Genomic DNA, 18,540 nt, shown 5'->3' with positions numbered 1-18,540 from the left:
GCATCGATATCAATCGCCGAAATACCGATATTTGAACTCTGCCAATCGGTCACGTAGATAGTTATCTACTCAGAAAACTCCGATAGCAATAATCTCTTATCAATGTTTACCGGTAATCTGATTTTGTTTTTATGCCCTATAAAGGAGTATATGTAAGACGCCAAGATGTATGCAACAGCCCAAAAGGAAGCATCGAACAATACAGTCTGCGTCCAAGAACAAAAGAGTTGGAACCACTGGTATGTGGTGTGTGGACCTATCGGGCTAGGTAGGGTATTTGTCAATCCGATGCCCATCTTGTTTGCAGAATTAATTGAATTTTTTTTTTGGTTTTTTAATTTTTACTTGACATTGTAGAGTCATCTGACGTGTACTTTAGATTAATTGATTGCTGGATTTGATTATAAAAGCGCGTTGATAAACTCGGATGCGTTTCAGTTACAAAATAAAGCCGATTGAATAAAGTAAGAGAAATTGCAGCTTAAACGCATTCACACACCCGCCCGCTAACTTTCTTTCTTACCCCCTCTTTCTCTCTCACTCATTCTCTTTCCCTCTCTAGGTAGTGCAAAATGTCGACGGTGGAGCAACAAGTGGCCTACATAAAAAAATATGTCATTTATGACATTTTAAAATACTTTGGCAAAGACTATACCGTAGTTTCTCACACCGTCGATTTCACCAATGGCATCGGTTTCATGTCGACACTGTACACAGTGGAATTGAAGCTGCAGCTCGACGAGCGAATCGAGAATAAAACCCTTGTGGTTAAATTTATGAAGGGTTCACCGGAGTTCCGTGAGACGAGTAAATCATACACTCAATTTGCGAATGAAGTATACGCATACGCTGAAGTATTGCCAGCCTATGAGCATCTGCTGCGGAGCAGTCATTTGAATACGGATATCGTGTCCGAATTTGTGCCACATCCCTTTTTGGCCAAATTTGGTGTATTCGATAGTGGGTATCCGAAATTTGTTTGCCCTTAATGAGTGGCGTTCCTCAATTTCCATTGCTATCGTTTTAGATCTGAGCACCGATCGTGAATCAGTGCTGGCCTTAAAACATCTTAAAAATGATGGCTATATACTCGAACCGAGCCTTTCACTGCGCCGGGATCAGCTAGAAGCGATGAGCGCCCTTATTGGAAAATATCATGCTCTTGGTTATGCCACACGCATATTGCAACCGCTGGTGCATGAACGTTTAAAGTCGGGTGTGGTACCTCTGCATTTTACGACAGCCGAAGGGCAGCCAACTGGTGTCTATGATGTATTGCATGGTGTGGCCTTTGCTCGATTCTTTGAGTATTATGAACGTCAAAAATCCATAGAGCAGGATTCGGGATTGGACGCTGCCCTAAAACGGCTAAAAGAAAAGTATTTAGACAAACCGACTGAATTGCTTGAACGCATACGAACCCAATCCTGTGATGAGTCTCAACCGGATAGCTATTTTAGTACCATTCTTCACGGCGACTATAATCGGAATAATGTTCTGTTCCACTATGGCCCAGATGGCAAAGTGGATAACATAAAAATGCTTGATTTCCAGGAACTCCGTTTTAGTACGATCGCCTTGGATCTTAGCTTTTTCATGTACATGAATATTCCCTTCGAAGAACGTTCAACGATTTTCCCACAACTCTTAAAGTATTACCATAAGCATATGTATGAACTGTTGGAGCTAGTTCTTCAACGCAATCAAGGTGAAAATTCTCTAACCAAGGATCAGGTGGATCAATATTTATCAAACTACAGTTTTGAACGTTTTCAATCTCACTTCAAGCGTTATGCCTTCTATGGTGTAATGATCTGTATGCATTTTTTGCCCTGGCTACTGGCTGAGAAGGAGGAATGTGATAAACTTGCTCATCTATTCGAAACTAATATGCATGGACCAGAATTTTATCAGTTATCAATTGATATTGCTGGTGATGCAGCAAATCAAGAGATATTCAATATTGTGCGACATGCCTATGAGCAAGGATACATGGATGAGATCTAATACTATATGTATATGTATGTATATCGATTAAAATTATTATATATGCCACAATAGTTATTCAAAGAATAAACAAATTTACAATTGGAGTGCAACTCCTCGTTTTAACCTGGCCTTGATTCACGTTGACAAACAAACAGACAAATGTATGTACATATATGTATGTATATATAGCGTTTATCACCATAGCTAACACACTTGAGCGACGCACATACGTGGTGTCAGACATTTAGACAATAGCTGCTATCACAACAATATACATACATATATAAACCACCCAAAAAAAACGGGATTAAATTATTTACACAACTGTTAAGCCTATTGTTAGCCATCTATATAGGAGTATATCATTTGAAAATTCTGTTTTCCAAAACAGTTTATGTTGAGCTTTGAGCCTAGCAAAATGCGTTTCATGACAGTTGTGACCTTCTTATTTTTGAGCCTAAGTTTAAGTCAAATTAATGCGGTCAAAACTAAATACACCATAATTGAGAAGGAATGGTCTTGGGAAGAACCCTTAGAACATAGTGACGTTCATGTTGATAATGATAATGATGACGTTGATTATTATCAAGACCATAATAATATCCATGGAGGAATTCACGAAGAATCTGTTTCTTCCTTATTATCAAATGGCAATCTCGACAGTGATGACAGTGAAGAGGAAGATGACTGGGAATTCGTTGCCAAAAATGGTAATAATATCGATGCCGATTCGGAGAATGAGGAGACTTGTGAATATAGCTGCCCTCGGTATTATCGTCCTATTTGTGTGCGACGTAACGGTGAATTGGTAACTTTCTCCACTCCTTGTGAGTTTCACAATCAATTGAGGTGCGCCAGTGTACTTAAACGTCAAGGAAAATCAGTGCCCAGTTATCAATATCTGTATAATGGTGCTTGCTAAATAAAATATAGTATATGTATGTAGATGCCAAAACAATTTACAACAACTAGTTTATCGTATGTTTTTAACAATTTAATTTTTTTCTTCATTTAATTATAATTATTATTCAATATTTTATCAGTTCTAGAACTACTGAGATACTATAAAAAAAAAAAGTTTTCAGTTCTATCTTAGGTTTTTTCTTGTATAACAAACATAGATGCAGATTATAAAAAACAAATAATTCAGATTAAGTTTGTAACTTTCTCCCCAAATTAGTTTATGGCTACTAGGATTCATTTGTCGTTGGATAGAAACGATGGATTCAGATTATCACCCATAACCGTAAATCGTCGCTTTAAGATGCGTACTGGTAGGTTTCTTGGAGCTGCTGCTGTTGACGATGCGGAAGGAGCTGAGGTGGTGTCCCGCCCGGTAAATGATGTCATTAAAACTCTATTTGCGGGTATCGGTGTAATTTGCAGTCCCGATGAAACCCTTACTGGCTCACCGTTAATTGCGATTATAGCACTTCCTTCTGTTGATCCTACTTGTCTAATCTCATCGGTACAGGCAGTCTTGCGGCGTTTCGGTAAGGGTTGACCTGGAGACCCTGGAGTAAAAGTTCTACGCATCATTTCCATATCCAAAGTTTTCATTAGGGTTTCATCGCTAAACTTTGTGCGGCGTAAACTACTTTTGGTAATGATTAATCCATTTTGGAATTGATAATGTATTTCCATCAAATACTTTTTTATATCGTCGTACGAATGTGCCGCACGATGCTGTAAATAACCATCGAACCCAGGCGGTGGCACTGCTAGACCCTGACAGAACCTGCAGTGCTTATACTTTGGATAGTGATCTAGCATATGGCGTAGTGTTTGCTTCTCATCTGTTGAGGCATACATGCAGAAAAAGCAATGATATATCACCTCCTCCGTAACGCGACGGAAGCAAAAATTAGCTGCATCCGAATGTTGTACAACGCCATGTTGACCCATTGCTAGGCAAGTGGGCATTATAATCTTGCATATGACACATTGATAGTATTCATTGGTTTTCATCGTCATTGCATCCGTTCCCAATTGTCTCAGTGTCATGAGTTCATCATCAGTAATATTTTTTAAATCATTGGCACGGTGACCCACATTGTGTATGTGTTGGAATAAGTCGTTACAGCTAGTGTATCGGTAATCGCAATACGCACATTCATCGGGTCGCTGTATATCACATGCAACTACTTGTCTTATCCCATGCACTTTGGTTAGATGCTCCTGAAGCAATGTCTTGGCATTGCCTTGAAAGTTCTTGCATTCCGGGCAGAGGAGCTGCGGCTGAACGCGAAAATAGAAGGGCTGATCCCCATGAGTAGTGGCCCAATGATCTAAACGCAATTGGACTACATCCTTTTTCGTTTCATTGCAGTACGAGCAGGCAAATTCTATGGATTTCTGTAAGCAAATCAACATTTGATTTTCATTAAAAGAGTATATCAATAGAAAGTTTACATGAGAAACAAAAAAGGATAGGTTCCCTTCGTGTTTTGACTTACCAAATGATCGGTCTCCTCTATGGGCGTCTCCTCTTCATCCGATGAAATTAGCTCAATTTCATCTACAACCGTGGGTTGTTGTTGCTGTGTCTGCTGCTGCTGTTGCTGTTTCTGCTGCAGTTGATGCCTTGCGGCGGTCGAGGGCTCGTATTCAAAATCTCTTGCCAAATGTGTCCAGCAGATATCATCTGGCACATAATTGGATACACGTTCGAATTGCATAATTGCCCGGCCCGATGAAAATGGATGCCTTTCAAACATGTGATTCGCTATATTGCGCTCTATGCTATGACCAAAATCACAATGCGGGCACTTGAATTGGTGCTTAGACTGGTGTATCATCTCACAATGACTAGTGATCTTTTGCCTGGTGTTGGTCACCTCTTTGCATTTCAAGCAATAAAAGCCTAGAGTGCTTCTATTTTTAACCGAAAGACGTTGATAGACCTGTACTGGCTCTACTGGTTTCTCCGGGTGCCTCATAAGAAGATGACGGATCAATAATATAGGATCGATGAAGTTATCTGAACAATACTGGCAGAAATATTGAGTCCGCTTCTTATGAACAGCCGAAACGTGGGCCATCATTTGAGCCTCTGTGTCCTGGCCATGCTGACACCAATTGCAAATGAAATCCGGAATGGGAGATTTGGCTACAGAAAAGAAGGTAATGTGGATTAGACGCACAACTTGGCCAATGCTCAAGATCATGACTTACGTGTTTTGAACCATTTAGCGGCAGACATTCCAGCTCCAATTTTATCCCGCTTATAGATTATTACATCCACATCACTATCCTGGTGTCGTTCCAGAATGTGTCGATCGATTGCGGCACGTTTGTTGCCATAACGTGGACAGCCTCCGCACTGGTAAATGTATTGTTTGTGCATCTCCAAATGTTCAATCAGAGTGTCAGCCGTGGATTTGTGGGAAATTCTGTATTTACAGTGGACACATGACAATACATCCTTATAGCTGTGATCCGTTGCCAAGTGATGACGTAGTGCCAGATCTGTTGACATTGACTGCGAACATTTGGAGGATCCACAATGATAGAGCTTCTCAGGCGGTACAAATATTAATTTGGGTAATACAATCTGTTGTTGGCCAGGCTTGGGCGGTTCCCCAATCAAATCTAGTTGTTTTTTCTGGTGTGTCACAGTGCCGACTGGAGGAGCATTGGGAACGGGATTTCGATTTGAATTGAAATTTGACGACGTCGACGATGACGATGAGGCCAGCTCTTGGCTAGAGATTGGAGTTTCGGGCACTGATGCTTTTCCCAGTTGATAGGCTTCAGATATTTCATGGGCTTTGTGTGCATAGAGATGCATTTGCAATGCTTTTCTTTCGCGACTTTCGTAATTATTGCAATCGCCACATTTAAGATAATGGGGGAACACAGACATTTTGGGTAATAAACGCACTTCGGAGTGACGGTACATCACTTTGGTGTTCTGACGTCGGTTCTGCCATTCAATAGTTAAGCGACGGTGGAAGTTCTCTAGTTGGCTTTTACCAAACGGATGCTCGATGGCAGCCAATTCGATTGTGTCTCCCACGTTTTCACACGACAATGGAACAAAGTGCAATTGTCGATTAGCTAGCAAAAAGCTGCCTTCATGTTTACTCTTTACATGGGTATGCATAACTCGACGATTCAATGTGGTTGCCAGGCATATGGCACAAAACACAGTATGCCGTCCATGAAATCTTGGCAAGTGATTAAGTAGTTCGGCTGGCATCATGCGAATGCTGCAATGTTTGCATTTCACATCAGTATCCTGATTGTGGGCGGTGGCCAAATGATAACGAATGTGAGAGACGAAACTTTTAGCATCGAGTGACCCACTGCATCCTTTGTAGGGACAAACATAAAGTTTGTCCGCTGTAAGCAAGATTCAAGGAATTAATGACAAATCTAACAATCTGGAAGAGGCTACCAAAAAGAACAACATGATGACATACGTTGACCCGTGAGGCAGGACACACACTAATTGACATTTCAAGTTGACTTACCAGCATGTCCTGTAGACTGGAGAAGTTCGGTAATCACTTTGGAAGCTGCAGAAGTGGGTATCCCAACCACAGGAGAAGTTACCGGCCCAGTTGACATTGACGAAGCTGTAGATAATGTCGGCGATGACGTTGACGCTGACGAAATTGATTGCCGATTTCGCTGATTAAATACTTCACGAATTTGATCTGTCACAGATAAGGAAGCTGTTGGCGTCTCCATTGTCGGAGGAGGAGCAGCAACAGCTTCGCCATTGGTAGTTATTGAATCTGTTCTCTCTGACTCCAATTCTTTAACAGAAGCAAGTCCATGCACGGTGACTCCGTGATGCACATATTCGTTGACATCGACACCAATGTGGTTACAGTAGGCGCATTTCAAGTAATCATTGCTACCAAAACTATATCTATGGAATTTCATATGCTCGCGTATGCACATCACAGTGTGTGCACAAAAGCCGCATTTTGCGGCCATGCAACGGAAGCGATCGGCTACACTTCCACTAGGCACCCTAGCTGGACCGAGACCAGAAGCAGAAACGGGAACAGTAACTGGAATTGCTGGAGCAGCAGGCTTAATTGAAATATTTATTTGCGCCGGTGTCTGATCGTCTAGATTTTTGCCCAAGCTGCTTTGAGTGACAATAAAGTCTCCAGTATGTTGGGGAGGAGTACTGTTTTGAACCAAACTGAATACTTGGTTTATTGATAGGCCCAATCCACTGGCATGATTATTCACTAACACAGGCTCTGGTTGTGAAAAATTCTTCGTTGTTAAGAATTCACCTAGGCCAGCAGCTTGAAAATCAATAGTCTGTTGATTGGGAGGACGTGGACTTGAATTTAATAAATCCTTGAGCATGGTATTGTTATTCACTTTATATATATTTGTTTCCTTTGCCACTACAGGAACCAAGCGATCGCCACTGAAACGACGTACACGAAGCTTAGGCGCAGCAGGAGGTTGAGGAGGTAATGCTTGAGGCTCCAATGCTTTAGGCTCCAATGTTTGAGGCTCCAACGATTGAGGCTCCAATGCTTGATGTTCCAATGCTTGAGGCTCCAACGATTCAGATTTCAATGCTTGAGGCTCCAACGATTGAGACTCCAATGCTTGAGGCTCCAACGATTGAGGCTCCGACGATTGAGGCTCCAATGCTTGAGGCTCCAACAATTGAGGCTCCAAAGATTGCGTCTGGGTCTCCACTGGTTGAGGCGCTGATTGCTCGATTTCATTTTCTTCGGCAAACAATGTTGCTGGTTTTTCCATGTGCTTTTCTACCATATGGCTTAGTTCCTGCGCTATAGTCCACTTTGAATGCTGAGAACTACTTTCAGGAGAAGATTGATATTGCTCACAGGCCAAACATTTTCCACTCCAACCTACAGAAGGATGCTCCAAGGAGAAATGATTCTCTAGGCCTTCCACCTCATTAGAATAGAGAAATGTACATTTCGGGAAGAAACAAAAATAGGAGCCACGACGAAAGCCCACGTTTTCGACACGAGTAGGCGGAGCCATGAGAAGAGTTGGAGGCATCGCTTGTGTAGTTTCCAAGTCCAAAGCGGTATCTATTGCTGGTGGATCCAAAGCAGTCATTTTAGGCATTAGTTCGCCGTGATCGTTTAATGGTAAATCGTTGCTCTCATTGGCAGGACTGCCGCCAATGCGTTTAGCTGGTTTTGTTCGCACATTCCCTTCGCCGTTCTTCTTGAGGCGTGTACAGAAACGATTGAACCTACCAAATATGGATTTCGGTTTCGAATGTTTGTTACGTTTTTTCAAATCAACCCATTCGTCCTTTTCCCGTGATTTGCTACTACCGGACACAGAATTGTCTTTCGTGTTTGGATTATCATCATCGGCATCACTGCCAATGCCAGAGGGAATATTTTCCTCATCATCAGTAATTTCAATAAAGTCCATAATTTCTAAATGTTTTGTAGGACTTGACGATTCTTGCTTTTCACAATGTTGACCCAATAATACAATCTCTTCATCTGTATTTTGTTGCGGTTCTTCTATGGTGTCTCCTTTGTTTTCAAGTTTACATTCGTTAATGACCAACATTGGTTCCGGATCGGGTAAGATTAGTTCCTCCCCATCCTCACGACCATTTAATTCAACCATGTAGGCATTATTGGGCATATCCTCCGTATCGTCCAGGAGTGGCTCATTAATTATCTGATGAGCATGTACCATAACCATGGGCATGGGAGTATCATTATTGATTTCCTCGCAATCCATCAGTGATTCAGTTGACTGCACATTTTCATAACCCTCACTTATTGTGGTTTCAGATTTAATAAGCCCTATTGCCTTTCTGGCCATCCGACGGAACTGCTTTTTAGGCATTTTGTTGCATTTCTTCTTCTTGTGTTTTTTCGAAATGGACAAATGGTTGCACTTTTTTCTGGGCGAGTCAACATTGGATGGAGCCTTAGCCACATCTTCCAAATGATAAATTTTAATGGTTTCAAATTGTGCGGATGGAAGTGTTGATCTAACCATATCATCCAATACTGCCTCGTTTATGCCGTGCTGATTTTTTAAATGTTTTACCAAATTTTTTTGACTTTTTTGGACAAATTCACACAAATGACATATGTATACAATTATCGGAACTCGATTTGTATAACTCTCATTGTGGATTAATTCTGCATCTGAAGAACATGCTTTGAAATGCTGCTGAGCGTCACGTCGACGATGAAATTGTTTTTGGCATTTCGAGCATTGATAACGCATCTCGCCTGTATGCTGCGCTAAATGATCATACCAATCTGATGTCGAAAGATCTGCAGTACGTTTGCAAAACGGACAGGTATAACGATATCGTAATAGTCTCTTCGATGAGCTTGATATTTGTTTTAGACAGTAAACGGGACGATTTCCACGATTCATGCGCAATTCATTAAGCATACCGGGTGCAAATCGGGAACCAAAAGGTTCACCATGATGCTGAACATAATGATGTACCGAATTGTACTTCTTGATTGGCTCATCACATACTACACATTGGTTTATCACTGAGGAAAGGGCATGCCAATCGGGATTTGTATTATAAACGCCCCTATTCATAGACGATTCTTCGATTGGCTCATCTACATTTGCCTCAGTTTCCTGTAGAGATTTTTTGCTCGAAAGTGTTTCTAGTTGAGAGCAACGCTTCAAACGTACACGTACTTGTTTAATTGAAAAGCTAGCCCGATTGAAACCATCAGAGGCAGATGATGGACCCCTTGAAAAAGGGACCCCACGCCGCGCCACATTTCTTATCCGGTTCGGATCAGAGTTGGTTGTATCCTCGTTAGTGAATAGGTGTTGGGCTTGCTGTGTGCACGTTCGCCGTCCTGAGGCCCGCATCACTTCCTCAGCGCAATACATTTGTGCAATATCTTCATTGAGCTTTTCGAGTTCATTTCGTTTTGGACGACGAGGCTTACGAGGTTGTACGTTAGCAGACTGAGATGTGGTCGGTGCATCGTCAGTCGCCGGTTTATCTTCTTGGTTATCCGCCACATTGGAAGTATTATTGGGTAAATCCAGGGACGGTTTTTTAGTTTGTCTTTTAGTAGTACTAGTTCTGCCACGCTTACGTTTAGCAGCAGCATTTTCAGCTGAAGTTGCTACAGTTGCAAGATTTTCATTACTGTTCACTTTACTTTTTGGTCCCGGTTTTGCTATTGGACCCATTTTAAAACAATTCCTGCTTAATGCCGTCTCATTAAAGGACACATCATCACCGCGATTACGTCGTTTGCCGGCTATGATATTCTGCGTCGATACACTACAATTATCACTGGTTTTCTCAAACAAATTGGCTACACTTCGAGAAAGTTGTGTGCCCTTATTACTTGCGACTCTTTGACACTCTTGCATATCCTCATAAAGCAGACTGCAATTGTTAAATATTTCACGTTTATCTACCAAAGGTTCACTAGCGATGGGAGCCAACGTATTGCGCCGTTTAAGGATGCGTGCTGGCTTAGCAGGTGGTGGTTCGTCCTTAACTTCCGACTCTTGAGTACGTCGTGTGCCCGTTATGATATTTTGTGTTGATACACTACAATTATCAGTTGGTTTATTTGGGGGATCATCACCCACGCGATCAACAGCAATTGGAGCTATCGTATTGCGTCGTTTCATAATGCGTTGGGGTGGTGATTTAACTGGTTGGTCCATAACTTCTGACACTTGAGTATGTTGTTTCCCGGTTTTGAAATCAGAAGTAGTAGTGTCTTTCTCATTTGTCTGGGTCAATAGTTCATCATCAGTATCATCGATAACTATTTGGGCTATCGTATTACGCCTTTTAATGCGTGATTTCTTAATATGGTCCTTCACTTTGTTACTATTGTCCATAGCTTCTCCTTCTCCATCTTTCATTTCCCTTTCTTGGGAGGAATCTGGGTTTATAACCACTTTGGTTTTTGGACTCGGTCCGGTTAAACCAACTATCTTTATTTTTGTTGTTAATTTCTTGTTTTTTTCTTTATCTTTGTGTTCACCCCTCTCCTTTTTTCCGTGTTTTTCTGACTCTGACGTAGAGCGGTGCTTTCGATGTTTCTTGCTCTTATCGGACGACTTCGTCCTCTCACTTTTATCAGATTTGTGCTTACTTTTCTCTTGATTCACATCGATAGGAGTAACTACTTCTGTTAGGCTACTGGCCAACGGAGGCTCAGATTCCAGATTCACTATATGCTTATCTGGGCTTTCCGAGTTCTTGGCCGGTGATTTTTTATCTGAAGTTCCAGCGACATCATTGCCTTTCAATGGGCGAGTTTTATCATTGGTTTTCTGAGAATCTTTCTGTATATCCTTCGAATGCTCTGGAACTGTTGTGGTTATTTTAGGAATACGGAAAACAATCTTTTTGGCTGGAGCCCCGACTTGGTCGCAATTTCGATAGGAGGTGTCTAAATGAAAACCTGTCACAGGGGCAGATGTTGGCACTTCAGGTGTCTTTTCCTTAGTCTCTTCCAGTTCACGCTGCTTTTGAATAGACGTGCTTTGTCGTTTTTTTTCGGCCTCCTGCTGTCGTTTTAGATCCACCATAAATTGACGTTGTTGCTCCGCTGCCTCAGCGGCCTCAGCACGAGCTTTAGCCTCGCGGTGTTCACGATATGTAGTATGTACTTGATCATTTAATCGATTAGTACCAAGTCTATTAGGGGGGTGATTATGAATCGAATGGGGTCCATTGCCATGGCCGTTGCTATTCCACGTGGTCTTATTGTAGTCAGTTTTGTAATTGTTATTCTGATTGCGGGGATCAGTGAAATATTTATTGGGCCATCGTGGATCACGCCTTATTTCTGAAGGAATATTGGGACTACTACCATTTAATGGTGGCCCATCTGCTACTGGTGACACCGTAGTTGTCGCATAGTTTTTTCCCTGCACAAGCGCTGGAACTCTTAACGGTGGACTTTGCTGTGAGTCCACTACCCTGGATATCTGACGTTGATTTAAATTTGTATTAAATGATTGTGCACGATCATTTGTGATGGGTCCGGATGCGGATCTATTGGGCACCGGCGGAAGGGGAGCGGGAAAGGATAGAGTAGGCACGGGTATAGTGGGTGCGGAATGAATGGACATGCTTGGAACGTCACCAGTCGCTGCCGTCAATATATCCGCTGTTCTAGGCCACAGAGCTTTGGAGATATCTGTCTTTGGTAGTTGCGTTGTTGCAGCCAAGCTGGATGTATAATTTGGTTTTCTTCCGCGCGGATCATTACTGTTCGAGGCTAACGGTACATCTCCTCGAAGAGCAGCCAACTTTTTCCGTGCCTCTTCAAGAGAATTTGCAGCCATCGCTCCCTTCTCGGGCTCAGTATGTGAACGGCGTATGAAATCGGGTGCAATTGTGGTCGTTTGTGGTGTTCCAGGATTACAAGCATTGGACCTACGAGTGAAATCGCCTACTGCAGGTTTACTTCGACGCACAAAATCAAAACTAGTGCTACTAGAGGTCAACTCAGTTGGAATGCTTAATCGTGGACGCGATGACGATGCTTCCACACTAAGTCTTGACGATGTCATCGATGTATCATTCACTTTAGCTGAAAGTGGATTGCCTTGTACTAAATCATGAGGAGGACTTGGGTTGAGTTTTCGAAGGTAACTTGGAACCATAGGTTTAGTGCGGCGCATAAAATCACAACTTGTGGCGCTCTTGGCGGCCACCCCATTTGGAGTTTTGGTGGACGATTGACTTGATTTTGGCCCCTCCACGGGAGTTTTGTTCACACTAACTTCAGGTGGACTATTTTTTTCCGACCCAGATGGGGGACTTGGATTGAATCTTCGAATGGAATAGCTAGGTGATCCAGAACTAGTTCGACGATCATTACTGGCGCCACTTTTATTTGTCACGGCGTCTCTGGTACTAGACGATTGACCCATCAGCGTTGCTAGCGTTGGTGGTGATTCAAAAGTCGATGGATCTTCCAAAGTAGCAAGTGGTTTGCTTTTTAATGATACTGCAGGATTCCGATTTGGCGTTCGTATAACATCTTTTTGAGCTGGAGGTTCTTGTGCAGACAAACTTGTTTTAGGATGAGTAGCATCTTTTGCTGTTGTTGCAACTGTTGTTGCTGACTTTTCAGAGGATGTTGATGGTTGCATGGGATGAGTAGCATCTTTTGCTCTTGTCACAGACTTTTCAGAGGATGGTGATGGCTGTACATTGGGAAGAGGCCGTGATGATGACGACGCAACAGGAGAACCTTTTGCAGATGTAGATGAATCGGGTGAATTTTCATTCTGTGTAGTGCCCAATGTTTTGGATTTTGCCATTGCAGCACTGTCGTTACTAATATCAATGGTCTCTATAGGAGCCAATAGCTGTAATTCAATAAAAGGTTGGTTAAAAATTACTCAATTTTAATATATAGAGATAAATCAACTTACCGAACTGAATCTCGATTTTAGTTTTCCAATGACAACTTCAATTTTGTTTAGAACTGTCATGGATACATTTCCACTGAAAAGTCGTAGGTAATTTGATTATTACAATTCACAAAATGAAAAGATTTTATGACTTACTTGTTTGCTAGTATTTGCACCAGTTTTTCCAACTTATTATATTGGCATTCGTTTAGGGCCAGCCTGTGCGCTTTCATCACATCCCTGATGAAGGGCACATCAGAGCGGATTTCCTGTATTTTTTTGCTAACATCCATAACATCGACACTAACAATCTCCACGTCTTCTTTATCATCTTCGTTATTGGTAGTGGAGTTAGACGACATACTTTTTCCCAGCGATTAATGGTTCTTTTAAAGATTCATTTCAATGTACTGAAAATAAATGTGACGAAAGGCGATGTCAGTACATCTCAGCTCTGTTGGGATCGAATATAATTATTGAAATCATTGACAACATCGCCGCTTTTGCTAGGATACAAAATTCCGGTTCATCAATAAATCTAGGACGGTTGATGGCAGCTGCCTTAGAATATTTTATCACAAGCACTAAGTATAAGCTTTTAGTAAAGCTCATTGTATTATAGTTTGATATGTACACATGCATGTAAATAAATACATATTTGACCAAATAAAAAATTCTCACCGCATACCACAACATAAATGTTAAAAACAATGCAAACAAATGTAACGCGGCCAGTGGCAGCAGCTAACGGCCCTATAACAGAAGTTCCCGCTCTGCATTAACTCCTTGTCCCTCTCTATACATTTAAAACATCTAATAAACTGGACAAACATTCAACCTAATTTTACATTAAACAATTCACGTTTCCCGCTGCTGCTTGCATGTGTTTGTTTTGTTTGAACGCAAAACTAACCAACCATGGCGTTGCCAGACAGTCGGAAATTCACATCAAATATGTAGATGGAAAGTGTTTTTAGACATTTAGTAAACAATCGAGAAAATATGCTTTACTCAGAAAAATTAATTAATAAATTCGTTGCAATTTATTAATTACCCATGTAACTTTACTTTAATCATAAATATCTTTCTTTTATTTATGAAAAACCTTAAGCAACTTATATCACAGATCACATAGATAACTACATATGTATGTACATATGTATGTATGCGTCAGTGTATTTTTTTGCTGTAAATACACAAACTCTGGTAGAAATATTTCTTATCCATGTACATATGTATACATGTATGCACATATGCATGCATGTGTGTATGCGTGTAGTTCAACAAACTACGTTACGCTCCAAGCTCGAAGATCGCCACGAATACAGAATGTACGGTTGATTGTTCTCTGCTCGTTGCTTTTTGTTGCTCTTTCGCCTTCTTTTTTTATTCTTTTCAGGTTAAGCTGCAAATTGTGAAAAGTTTGTGCACATTTCCATGCCTCAATCGATTTTACAACTTTCTTTTGACCCAACATTTCCGAAAGGAACATCTTTAACATCTATGTATGTATATATATACAAACTTTACATAGGTATAGTTTGCAATCGTATCATATTTTAGCATTTACATACAAGGTTCAAGCTACATGTGATTTCATTTTTTCTCTATCTATTCCACGCTTGATGTTCTTCCAATATTCCATTCCCACATTTAACTTTTTTGACCGTATTTTTGATGGATATAAAATTATTTAACAAGTAAATGGTTGAATTTTTACCTGGGTGTACAGATTATAAGATGCCAAACCATCCACTCTTTTGCAAAGCAATTGTTTTTCGTGTACTTTCTTCTGGTCTTCAGTGTTTTTGGTTTCACAATGACGGTTAACTTTAGGGGTGGAATCGGTCTTAAACATACATCGAAACTTTACCAGTTAAAGGTAAGATGAGTGTTTTATTATTGTTCATTCTGGCTTCAAGCTTTTTTAACAGATGAAAAGTATCATGTAACCTCTGATTCTTAATCGTAAGGCAATAATTGCCGTATCTTTCTTCCAATAACTGATATACCGACTGACGATATTTCATAAGCATGCTGCGAATTCTATCACCATAAGAATTTTTTTTTTAAATTTCTATAAAACTCAGCTGCTAATAATATATCCTTCAAAGAGCGCTTGAAGTATGCGTGGGCATCCATAGTCAGTGCAGGTACATGCCTGTTGCTCGTCACATACGTTCGGCAATTCACAGATAAGAACCGAGCGGTTGTCGTAATCCGTGCCCAATACATCCTCACAAGCAGTTTACCACCAAATCGATTTCTTTTAGTGAATGAGCGAATCATAACAAGGCGATATCTCAGTTTGTGTAATTCACACTCAATTATTACGTTCTTTTTACTTGCACAATTTGCGTTAAAGGCCGGCTTAAGGCGACCAGGCTGTCTTGTCGTAATAAAAACAAGAAAACGTACCTAAGACGCTTGAGAAGTGAAAGGAAAATCTTCATACCCTTGCAAAAAGGTATATTAATTTTGGTCAGAAGTGTGCAACGCATGGAAGGAAGCATCTTCTATCTTACACCGTTGAAGCTACAAGGTTGATGTAGGCTTGTATATACTGCACAGTTTGTATATCTCGGATTCAGCCGGATCAGACCACTATATAATAAAGCTCCCATACAGTGAGTGATCGATTATTTGCTATGCTAAAATTGTAGCCCGTTCTTTCGGAAACACTAGCGTTTTTAAATAGAACGTTTTTTCACTTTGACGGTTATAGGTAAGGAAAGGGTAACAAAGAAGTTGCAAGGGTATAAAAACGTTGACGTAGTCAAAGTTAGCCCCAAGCCTCTGGTTACTCTTCAAGCATGACTTCGGCTTTCGCTCGGTTTTTGTCTTTGTAAATAGCCTATCGTAGCAGGCTCACACAATGGCCATGGGTGGTATAAACTTCCAATAGTTCTTGTTCACACATTTGCACATCGCGTGTTTTTGTGCTTTCTTCTTTACACTGTAGTCCAGGGCTTGGCACGAAGGGAGCCGAAAAAAGTTGTCCATGTATGTATATGTGCACATTTTGCTTTACACTGCGCAAAATGAAAAGTGCCTTGTGTCAATAAAAAACGAGTGCAGCCGATAAGATACAAGAAATAAATAAAGAAAACAAAGAGATCGTTTCTTTTAAGTGGTCCCTCAACAACACGACATAGATGGGCTTGCGTGCTGTGGAAAACTAAATCAAACAAAAGGTGCTGAATATATTCGTCCACGGTTCGGAACAAAAAAAGCTAATACAAGTGGTCGATGTAGGTCTGAACCATGGTGAAATAAGTACAAGGTGGTCCCGTCGGCAGCAGCGCTGCCCACGACGAGGTCTTATTTCAGTTGTACTTCGACTTCGTCGACAGTTGTCGGTTGACGGTTTACTTTTTTTTACCATGCATATGACCGTACGATTTGCCGATGGGACCACCTTGTACTTATTTCACCATGGTCTGAACTGTATACAGCGAGAAATTAAAACTAAACAAAAAGCGCTGCCGACAATCAAATGCAGGAGAAAGATAGCGCAAAATAAGAACAACATTAATTTTTTCTTGCAAAGCTTCCAATAAAGTTACGGTTAAGTTGAAATACTGCAAAAGAATTCACCTCATTTCACGCTTTCAAATGGGCTTCGTGTTAGCTTCGGCGCGCACACAGTCGGCAACACGAACCTTTTGCCGAAAGATCGTACTCGTACAGGCCGATGTCGTATTTACAGTAAGTACAGTTTACAAAATGCAAAAAAAACCACGTCCATAGCTTCGGTATATTTTTTTACACGTGGCAATTGTCAAACGTTGAATTGTCAACTCTTGTCCACCAAAATAATTCTTAAAACCTTTAGCTTACGACGACGTATAACTATTTTTCACCAACTACACATATTGATCAACACAGCACACTGTTTAAGACAAGAGACGAAGACGCACATATAGAAACACACACACAGACCCACGAAAATACATATGGGCGAACACAGACACACGAACATTTGCACAATAAACGGGCGACAGAGAACACATGCATATGCACATAAATATGTATTTGCAGAATAATTTAATTATTATCGCAACGCGTAACTGCCGAAAAACTTTATTTAAAATTATACTAAATAACTCACCACAATGTAAGTTCCTTGAGCTATTGAATCCTGTAGCTATTGAAATTATAATTACCAGCAACTGCTTCAAAACGGAATTACAAAAAGAAAATAAAAAAAAAACAGCACTGATGTTCACACCAGGACGGACGACGCTTGAATGAGGGAATCGTATCGAACAACTGTACAATGTATGGCCGACAGTACTGTCAATTTAGCTATTTTGTCGCCAAATCTATATTTATGTTACTTTTTCGAGTAATCAATAAATACATGCTTGCTGGGTTTAAATATTATTAATTTATTTACAGGGTAATCCTCAGTCGATGAGGTTGAATCCTATACTAATAATAATAATCTATTAAGTGCCAGGAATTCAAACATTTCCATTTAGTGTAAAATTGTTGTTATTGCCCTGTGGATACAAAATTGATAAACATTTTAAAAGCATTAATGTATAATGTAGGCACCATACAATTTCCGAAATTGTGTTGAATGAAAAGAATCGGGACAAACAGAGCGAGAATAAAATGCAATTAATAGTAACCCAGTTGTTTCATTTAAATTAAACACAAAAAAAACCTTCTAATCGAAAGTAGCCATTTAATGGCCTTTTAAAATTTTATTTAACTTTTTCTAGCTAATTTCTGTTGTTGATCTGGCCATATTAGCCCGCAAAGAGCTGGCAACACTGATCCGCAACTGTAACACTTCACTGTATGTGTGCGTGTGTGCATATGTAGAGGTTTTGTCAGCATTTTGTTGTTTGCCGCTTATAACTTGCTTAGTTTGGCGTAAGCTAGACAGCTTAACGTAAGGTTTCAGACGCAGTGCTCCTAGAGGTAAATGTTTATTTCACTTTTTATCAAATTTGAGTAACGTTTTATTGAGATTTATTAATTATTTTATTCGCAAAGAGTTGTAAAGCAGTTTCGCACTTCTGTTACCATGACATCACACTGTGCATACGTACATACATGTGTATGTATTAGAGAGCCGCATGAATGATAGAAAAATCAAAGTCAAAGGATCGAAATGTACTACGGATTACTCGAATTGTCTTATTTTGATTGAGTCGTTTAAAAGCAGAG

The 18,540-nt window shown here is 40.5% G+C and overlaps 3 protein-coding genes across 6 annotated transcripts; 2 read left to right on the top strand and 1 right to left on the bottom strand.

The window, feature by feature from the left end:
• Positions 1–185: 185 nt before the first annotated feature.
• LOC6648854 lies at positions 186–2,112 on the top strand. Of its 2 annotated transcripts, XM_002070808.4 has the most exons (4): positions 186–268; positions 358–464; positions 563–960; positions 1,028–2,112. In XM_002070808.4, the coding sequence occupies exons 3-4, from the start codon at positions 573–575 to the stop codon at positions 2,005–2,007; spliced, it is 1,368 nt and encodes a 455-aa protein (XP_002070844.1). In that variant the 5' UTR covers positions 186–268; positions 358–464; positions 563–572; the 3' UTR covers positions 2,008–2,112. The 2 variants fall into 2 exon arrangements, with proteins under 2 accessions (XP_002070844.1, XP_046868388.1); XM_047012432.1 differs by lacking the exon at positions 186–268 and having other exon boundaries at positions 299–464.
• Positions 2,113–2,159: 47 nt separating this feature from the next.
• On the top strand, positions 2,160–2,935 carry LOC124460844. Its single transcript, XM_047012433.1, has one exon. The coding sequence runs from the start codon at positions 2,384–2,386 to the stop codon at positions 2,909–2,911; it is 528 nt and encodes a 175-aa protein (XP_046868389.1). The 5' UTR covers positions 2,160–2,383; the 3' UTR covers positions 2,912–2,935.
• Positions 2,936–3,001: 66 nt separating this feature from the next.
• On the bottom strand, positions 3,002–17,580 carry LOC6648853. Of its 3 annotated transcripts, none has more exons than XM_047012439.1 (7): positions 17,471–17,580; positions 13,516–13,769; positions 13,381–13,453; positions 6,465–13,314; positions 5,164–6,333; positions 4,446–5,098; positions 3,002–4,344 (listed from the first exon to the last, which is right to left on the bottom strand). In XM_047012439.1, exons 2-7 carry the CDS (start codon positions 13,719–13,721, stop codon positions 3,187–3,189), a joined length of 10,110 nt encoding a protein of 3,369 aa, XP_046868395.1. In that variant the 5' UTR covers positions 13,722–13,769; positions 17,471–17,580; the 3' UTR covers positions 3,002–3,186. The 3 variants fall into 3 exon arrangements, with proteins under 3 accessions (XP_046868395.1, XP_046868394.1, XP_046868396.1); XM_047012438.1 differs by lacking the exon at positions 17,471–17,580 and adding an exon at positions 14,041–14,250; XM_047012440.1 differs by lacking the exon at positions 17,471–17,580 and adding an exon at positions 14,048–14,250.
• Positions 17,581–18,540: the final 960 nt, after the last annotated feature.

This window comes from Drosophila willistoni, unplaced genomic scaffold (genome assembly GCF_018902025.1).
Source record: "Drosophila willistoni isolate 14030-0811.24 unplaced genomic scaffold, UCI_dwil_1.1 Seg143.1, whole genome shotgun sequence".
NCBI lineage: Eukaryota > Metazoa > Arthropoda > Insecta > Diptera > Drosophilidae > Drosophila > Drosophila willistoni.
The sequence above is the reverse complement of the archived record's forward strand: the minus strand, read 5'-3'. Positions and strand labels throughout refer to the sequence as shown.